General features: G+C 38.0%; 1 protein-coding gene across 1 annotated transcript in view; it reads right to left on the bottom strand.

Moving 5' to 3' along the window:
• Positions 1-795, bottom strand: part of TAF7L (TATA-box binding protein associated factor 7 like) — a 12,638-nt gene extending 11,843 nt beyond the window's left edge. Inside the window, exon 1 of the mRNA XM_015596225.2 lies at positions 500-795. Coding sequence (XP_015451711.1) covers positions 500-755 — 256 coding nt within the window. The 5' untranslated portion in view covers positions 756-795. The remainder of the gene's footprint in view (positions 1-499) is intronic.
• Between the last annotated feature and the right edge of the window lie 8,333 nt (positions 796-9,128).

Below are 9,128 nucleotides of genomic sequence, written 5' to 3'. Positions count from 1 at the left end.
CGAGGCGGCGGCGAGGTCGCCGCGTGCCCAGGCGGAAAGGCTCGAGGGGCGCTTTGCGTGACGCGGACGCGGCCACTCGGAGACCTCCCGGAACAAAGCTTCCGAACAAATTCCCTTGACACAGAGCCAGCCTTCGGGGCGGCCACAGAGCATTTACCAGAGCACAGTGATACTTGTAAAGGGCGCCACATCCGGTTACTCCTCAGATCTGTTAAGTTGGAGCGATTTGTCTCGGCGAGGCGACCTCGCCTGGTGACAAACACACCACCGCTCCAACCTATTAAATGACTAGAATCCGCACCCAAACTACTCTAACATATTAGCCGCTTCCTCTCCTCCACAGTCATTATTTTACATCTTTTGGAGAGGAATACAAGTTACACCACTTTTTTATCCTAAAGGGGTGTCACACAGTTCAAATATACTTCTAGCAGTTTGTTTCTTCCAAAAAAATCCTTAACTTTTTTGGGAGGGATGACAGGAATGTAAAGACACTTACCTATCCCCTCCAGTAAGACTCCCAGAGTTCTGGCAGCAGCCTGGGTGCCGTTGCCGGCATCAGCTTGGGCGCCATGGTCGGCGGGATTTTGGGTGCCTTGGTCGTTGGCAGTTTTGGCACTTGGATCATCGGCAGTTTCAGCTCCATAGTCGACAAGAATTTGGAGATCTTGGAAACTCTTTACTGCTGATGTTGAAGTTGCTGGTGTTGAATCACTTGCTGAGAGTTCAGGGGGCCGTCCCTCAGGGTACTCCATGTTCTACCTCGTTGGAGTCTTAAAATGGCTCCCGGTTCAGTCACGTGACCTGAAAGGTTCCAGAACTTTCATTAAAACGATGTCAAAGGTATCCTCCTTAAAGACATAGGGATAATATTAATGACAGTACGGGCGACTATTAGAGATTATAGCACGAAGTATCTATTGCCTAACACTTATCTAAAATTAATTGTAAAGAATATATATTTTTGGAAGACTATTTTACAATAATTTTTTCTGGATAAGAGCTTCAAACCTAGACAAAATCGTTTCGGACCCTTTTAGAATCCATCTGCTGATCCTTACTTTGGCGTTATGTCGCGGGGCTACATCGAGGATTTTAATACAAATAGACCAATAAAATTCTCTTTTCTTTGACTGTATAATATTCTTGAAGGCATTTACTACATCAAAAATAATTCTTTAATAAAAATTCAAAGAAAAATATTCCATTTTCAGTAACTGAAATATCAGAGTAATTGTGTGTTTTGAATCATATAGACGACATGAATTATGTAATTACCTTTTCTTGTGATGGCTGCTGGGACACTCAGAAACCATTTTGCGACCCACCTCTAACAACTGTGAACTTTATTGGTATATGTTGATGTTTCACTTATCTTAAATTACCATAGTTTCTCCCAATTCTCTGATTATTTTTACCTTGTGTGATAAGAAATACTGAAAGCTGCTTCAAAACCTTTTTAAAAGAGAATCAGATATAAATATTAGATAAATAAAAATAGGGTCATAGGAAGCATCCCTACGGGTGGAGGAGAGGAACATAACGAGTAAATGCTCACTTATAAATTCAGTCATCTGACAAATGTTAATTGAGAATCTAATGTGCCAAGCTTGATTTGAAGTATATATCAAATGCATAAAATATGATGAGGTTCACGGAAGGCGGCAAAAATTAACACACGGGCATACACATGTAATTTTTCCTTTATTGCCAGATTTCCAGCCCCTTCTTAAGGAAGAAGAGAACGAAGAGTGCAAAAAAGGAAAGGACATGAATTATGATTTTTCTTGATAGGGGAGAACTGATCCCAGAAGTAGCACTGATATGCAAATAAAAACCTGTCATATACATACTACCATGTTGTCAAATACCTACAGAGTATATTTCTGGGTTCTGTTCTGTCACATTGCTGTCTTTCCAATAAGTCCTTCTGGACCTACCCTCTCTCAAGTCCTCCTCCCCCTCCCCTAACTAAAACTTCAATCAATTTCCTTATTATAACAAATATGCAGTTGCAAGCATTTCTTCAACAGAAATTTATTGAGTTTTGTGGCAAGAATTGTTCTAAGATTAATAATAGATAAAATTCATCGAGTACTTATTAGGTTCTAAGCTCTTTGCTAAGTGCTCTATATGCATTATCTCATTTAATCCTCACAATTGCTGGGTGAGTTTGGTGTGACTGTGATCCTGTTTTTTTTTTTTTTTCTCAGATGAGTAAACTGAAATTTTAAAAAGTTAATTAACTTGACCCATGTCACATATCTAGTAAATGGCAGAGCCAATACTTAATTTAAGCCCAGGTCTATTTGACTCTGTATGTATGTCTGCATGCTCAGACCTCCTCTACACAATAAAATGTGCAATTATTCCCCTATTTCCCACTCCCCCTAGTCCCTGACAACTTCTACTCTACTTTCTGTCTCTATGAATTTGCCTATTCTAGGTACCTCATATAAACGGAATTATACAATATTCGTCCTTTGGTATCTGTTTTGTTTTTGTTTTTTTCACTTGGCATAATGTTTTCAAAGTTTATCCATGTTGTAGCTTGTATCGGAATTTCATTTCTTCTAAAGGCTGAATAATATTCCATTATATGCATATACCACATTTTGTTTATCCATCTGTCAATGAATATTTGGAATGTTTCCACATTTTAGCTATTGTGAATAAAGCTGCTATGAACGTTGGTGTACAAGTTTCTGAGTCCCAGCTTATAATTGTTTGGGGTATATACTAGAAGTGGAATTGCTGGATCATATGGTAAATCTATGCTTAATTTTTTGAGGAACCACCAAACTGTTTTCATAGTGGCAGCACCATTTCACATCCCACTAACAATGAACAGAGTTCTAATTTCTCCATATCCTCACCAACACTTATTATTTTCCAATTTATAAAAATAAGAGCTATCCTAATGGGTATGTAGTAGTATCTTCTTGTTTTTTTTGTTCATTTGGTTTTTTGTTTGTTTTTTTTTAGCACTCATATCCATCTTTATTATATGTATTTTCTTAACAAATCCCTAAAACATTACAGGAGAGTGATCACATTCAATCCCTGAAATAACACTCTTGTCAAAATAGCTTGCACAGAACACTCATATAGCCATCATTATCATTGTGTTTTTGGTTTGCAGTTCCCTAATAGCTAGTGTTGATGAACACCTTTCATAATAGATCCATTTGTATAACTTCTTTGGAAAAATATCCATTCAAGTCCTTTTGCACATTAAAAAAAAATTAGTTGACATACAATATTATATTAGTTTCAGGTGTACAACATAGTGATTAGACATTTATATAACTTTTGAAGTGACCACCCTGATAAATCTAGTACCCATCTGACACCATAAATAGTTACTACAATATTACTGACTATATTCCTTATACTATATTTTATATCCCCATGACTATTTTGTAGCTACCAATTTGTACTTTTTAATCCCTTCCACTTTTTCACCCATCCACCCAACCCACCTCCTATTTGCCAATGAGTCTGTTTCTGATTTGTTTGTTTATTTGTTTATTTTATTCTTTAGATTCCACATATAAGTGAAATCATATGGCATTTGTCTTTGTCTGACTTACTCCACTCAGCACAATACTCTCTAGCTTGATCATGTTGTTGCAGACGGAAAGGTTTCATTCTTTTTTATGGCTGAGTAAAATTCCATTGTATATATGTACCACCTCTTTATTCATTCATCTATTGATAGACATCCAGGTTGCCCCCATGTCTTGGCTGTTGTAAATAATGTTGCAATGAACATATGGATGCAAATGTCCCTGCAAAGTAGTGTTTTGGGTATCTTGAATAAATATCCAGAAATGAGATTACCGGGTACTTCTTTGTCTCTTGTTATAGCCTTTATTTTGAAGTCTATTTTGTTCAGTATAAGTATTGTGACCCCAGCCTTTTTTTTATTTCTATTTCCATTAAATATTTTTCCATCCCTTTACTTTCAGTATGTGTGTGTCTTTCAATCTGAAGTGGGTCTCTTGTAAGCAGCATATGTAAGGATTTTCTTTTCTTATCCATTTAGCTACCCTATGTCTTTTGATTGGAGCATTTAATCCATTTATATTTAATTATTGATAAATAGATAGTTGTTGCCATTTTATTATTCATATTTTTATCTCTTCTTCTTCCTCCTCTTTTCCTCCTTCTCCTCCTCCTCCTCCTCCTCCTCCTCATTTTAACATTTCTTTTAATACTAGTTTGGTGGTGATGAACTCTTTGAGCTTTCTCTTGTCTGAAAAGCTCTTAATCTGTCCTTAGATTCTAAATGATAGCTTTGCTGGGTAGAAGAGTAGTCTTGATTGTAGATCCTTGCTTTTCATCACTTTAAATATTTCCTGCCAATCCCTTCTGGCCTGCAGAGTTTCTATTGAGAGATCAGCTGACTGTCTTAGGAGAGCTCCCTTGTAGTTAACTAACTGCTTTTCTTTTGCTACTTTTAAGATTCTCTCTTTGAGTTTAACCTTTGGCATTTGAATTATGGTGTGTCTTGGTGCAGGCCTCCTTGGGTTCATCTTGTTTGGGACTCTGCGCTTCCTGGGCTTCTGTGTCTGTTTCCTTCACCAGGTTACGGAAGTTTTCTGTCATTGTTTCTTGAATTAGGTTTTCAATTCCTTGCTCTCTCTCTTCTCCTTTTGGTACCCCTATGATGCAATTGTTGGTATGCTAGGTGTTGTTTGTTCCAGAGGCCCCTTAAACTATCTTCATTTTTTTAGATTATTTTTTCTTGTTGCTGTTCTGACTGGGTGTTTTCTGCTCCCTTGCCTTCCAAATGGCTGATTTGATCCTCTGCTTCATCTAATTCACTGTTGATTCCCTCTAATGCAGAGGTCCCCAATCTTTTTTGCACCAGGGACTGGTGCTCCTATGAGAATCTAATGCCTGATGATCTGAGGTGGAGCTGAGGCAGTGTTGATAGTGCTGGGGAGCAGCTTCAAATACAGATGAAGCTTTGCTAGCTCATGCGCCACTCACCTCCTGCTGTGCGGCCTGGTTCCTAATAGGCCACAGGCTGGTACCGGTCTGCGGCTGGGGGGTTGGGGACCCCTGCTCTAATGTATTCTTCATTTGTTATTGTATTCTTCATTTCTGACTGGTTCTTTTTTATGTTTTCTATCTATCTCTGTTTTTATCTTTCCTATCTCTTTGTTGAAGTTCTCACTGCAATCATTGAGCATCCTTATAACCAGTGTTTTGAACTTTGAATCTGGTAGATTGCTTGTCTCCATTTTGTTTAGTTATTTTCTGGAGTATTTTTCTGTTTTTACATCTGGAACATGCTTCTTTGTCTCTCCGTTTTGGCTGCCTCCTTGTGTTTATTTTTGTGTTAGGTAGAGCTGCTATGTCTCCTGGTCTTAGAAGAGTGACCTTAAGTAGTAGGTGTCTTCTGGGGCCCAGGGGTGCAGTCTCCCTTGTCACCTGAGCTCGGTGCTCCAGTTATGTCCCTTGTGTGGGTTGTGTGTGCCCTCCTGTTGTAGTTGAGCCTTGGTTGCTACTTGCACATCAATGGAAGGGATTGACCCTAATGCTGATTAGTTGCGAAGATTGGCCCATAACAACAGTGGAGGAGCTATTGTGGAAAGGCTGACCCTATGGAACAGGATTTGCTTTGGCAGGCCCCTGGGGCTGGCTCAGTCTGCCCTTTGGGTATGTCTTTTGTGGAGGTGGTTGGGTAGTGCTCTGGTGTGGTCTGAAGCTGGCCACCAGGTGTGTTAGTTCTGGGGCCTCTTGGGAGTGCCTCTGTTGCAGTCCAAGGTCAGTCACTGCCTGTGCCCTGCCCGAGGCCACTTAATATGAGCTACGAAGTGATTTTCAGATGATTGCCACTTGTACTGGACTTGGAGGTGTGTGGGAGAGGCTAAGCTGAGAACCAAGGCCAGCTGCCACTAGTGTTGGGCTTAGAGCTTCTTATCAAGTGGAACAGAGCACATAGAGGCCAGAAGCTGTTTGTTTTGGGTTTGTGAAACTTTGAGAGATTTTAGGAAAGTTCTCAACCTGAGCCAAGACAGGTCATTTGTATGGAAAAACCTCTGGCAGTGGTTTGTGTGGGCCTGCAAATTGGGTGTGGTGGAGTCTTAGGGAATCACCAGAGTGAGACTAACAGTATTAGCTAAGTTAATGGAGACTCACGTAGACCTGCCTTTGCATGTAGGCTAGGTGCGGGGAGGGCTCAACAAAGAAACAGTGGCTTCTGCCACCACTTCTCACTGGAAGAAAGCTGCCCCTTTGGCCCTTACCCAGAAGCCAGGCAATTCAGTTCCTCCCCGTTTGTCTCTGGCACATTTCAAGCTGCTGCCCCAGCACTGGAGCTCAGACCAAGTGACACCGTCAGCGAGCAAGTTGGTGTTTGGGCCCTTTAAGAGGATGCCTGGGAATCCAGCTGCCACCCATCTCACGCAGCCATAATCTCAGCTGGTTTTCACAGCCAGAAGTTTTGGGGACTTCCCAGCACTGGAGCCCTGGGCTTGGGAACCTGGTGTGGGACAGGGATCTCTTGCTCCTCAAAGAGTCCTCTGCAGCCGAGATATCCCTCTCTATTTTTAACTGCCACACCATGAATGTAGGATCAGTTCATTCTGCATCTTCTCCCTTCCTACCAGTCTCGAGGTGGCCTTTTTTGTATGTCCTTAGCAATAGGACTTCTGTTCCGCTAGACTTCAGGTGATTATCAATGATGATTGTGCTGTACTTTAGTTGTAATTTTGATGTGGTTGTGAGAGGATGCAAACACAGCATTTACCTACTCCACCATCTTGACTGGAATCCTTTTGCCTATTTTTAAAATGGAGTTGGTTGGTTTTTATTTTGTGCTGTAGTTGAGTTGCAGGAATTGTTTATATATTCTAGAAACTAACTCCTTATCAGATATATGCCTTGAAAACATTTTCTCCTGGTCTGTAGATTTTTTTTTCTCATAATCTTGATAGTGTCCTTTGATGCACAAAAGCTTTAGTTTCAATGGCATCCATTTATCTTTTTTCTTTTGTTGCCTGTAACTTTGATGTTATATTCAAGAAATCATTGCTAAAACCAATATCATGAAGATTTCCTTTATTTTTTCTTCTAAAATTTATAGTTATAGGTCTTACATTTAGGTCTTTGATCCAATTTAAGTTAATTTTTTCTATATGGTATAAGATAAGAGTCCAAATTCATTCTTGTGTATGTAGATAGCCTATCCAGTTTCCCCAAAACTATTTGTTGAAGATATTGTCCTTTCCCTTATTGAATAGACTTGGCATCTTTGTGAAAAATCAAATGACCATATATGCAAAGGTTTATTTCTGAGCTCTTTATTCCATTGGTCGATATGTCTGTCCTTATTCTAATAGCACATTCTTTTGATAACTGTAGGTTTGTGATAAGTTTTGAAATCAGAAAGTGTAAGTCCTCCAGATTTATTCTTCTTTTTCAAGATTATTTTGGCTATTTAAGGGTTCCTTGAGATTCCATATAAATTTTAGGAGAGATTTTTCTATTTCTGCAAAACTGCCATTGAAATTTTGATAGAGATTGCATTAAATCTGTAGATCACTTTGGGTAGTACTTCCATCATAACAATATTAAGTCTTTCAATCCATGAACACAGGATGTCTTTTTGTCTTCTTTAATTTCTTTCATCAATATTTATAGTTTTCAGTGTATAAGCCTTTTGCCTTCTTAAATTTATTCATAAGTATTTTATTCTTTTTGATGCTGTTATAAATGGAACTGTTTTCTTAATTTTCTTTACATATCATTCATGGTTATTGTACAGAAATGCAACTGATTTTTGAGTATCGATTTCATATCCTACAACATTAATGAGTTTATTAGCTCTAACAGTGTGTGTGTGTGTGTGTGTGTGTGTGTGTGTGTGTGTGTGTGTGTAAGCTTTATGTTCTTCTACATATAAGATCAGATGATCTATGAACGGAGATAAATTTACTTTTTCCTTTTCAATCTGGATGACTTTTTTTTCTTCCCTCACTGTTCTGGCTAGAATTTCCAATACCATGTTAAAAAGAAGTGTTAAAGGGGATATCCTTGTCTTGTTTCTGATCTTAGGGGAAAAGTTTTCAGTCTTTTACTATTAGGTATGATGATAGCCATTTTTGGTGATGTCCCTCAACAAACATACTTTCTGTAAGCCTTTGATTAGTTTCCAGAGTTCTTATAAAGTTGATTTTGAAACTTTATTTGCTACTTTTGTGAAGGGAAGAACTTTTGGAGTTTTCTACTCTGCCATTATCTCTGATGTCACATAAATACAGGAATTTGGGGCAAATTGTCCATCTTAGTATTTTATCCAACCAGAGAATAATTGCTGGAAAGAAACAATGTCTGGCCACTCTAACTTCTATGTTGGCCTAGTCTTGTCTCTCAGCTGCAGCATTTTCACTGGAGGAAACTTTATCTTAAAGAAGATAGGCCTTTTTAAAATAACCAGCAGAAGTTCTATTAGAATAATCTCTACATTTTTTAAAAAATTGATTTTTATCTTTTATTCTCTTCCTCTTGCTTTTCTTTCCATTAGCACATTTTCTGCCTTCTACTTTTCTGTATTTTCTGATTTTTTTTGGCAGTTAACACACATGTTAATTTTATAATTAAAAAATCAAGGCTTTTCAAAATAGGAAAATGTCAGAGGAAAAAATTCAAGCTCCTTACTAAAGTTCATAAAGAACAATTACATTTTTTAATCGTCTTTTCACCTGAAGAAAAAACATAGATAATTGTATTACTTTATTATATTACAGTATTTTAGAATGGATAGATTAATAAAATTTTCTGCTTTTCTTTAGGTCATGGTGGCCATACATACCTGAAGGAATGGTTCTGGTGGGTTGGACTAATATTCAGTAAGTGCTCTTCAACTTACAACCTATTGAAATTATATTTAACTTCTACATTGAAATTATATTTAACTCAATGTTCTACTAAAAAAACAATTTGTTTTTTTCATGGATCACAATCAGGTTTAGAATAAGCCAACAAGCATTCAGAGTTTCTCCTTTTCCTAGATATTTTCAGTAAAATCTCGTTTCCTCCCATAATTACATGTACATTCACATACACAGACATAGTTACATAAGTGTAAGTATGTTTTTATTTACTTTCCTATA

The sequence above is a fragment of the Pteropus alecto genome, unplaced genomic scaffold, assembly GCF_000325575.1.
Source record: "Pteropus alecto unplaced genomic scaffold, ASM32557v1 scaffold179, whole genome shotgun sequence".
NCBI lineage: Eukaryota > Metazoa > Chordata > Mammalia > Chiroptera > Pteropodidae > Pteropus > Pteropus alecto.
The sequence above is the reverse complement of the archived record's forward strand: the minus strand, read 5'-3'. Positions and strand labels throughout refer to the sequence as shown.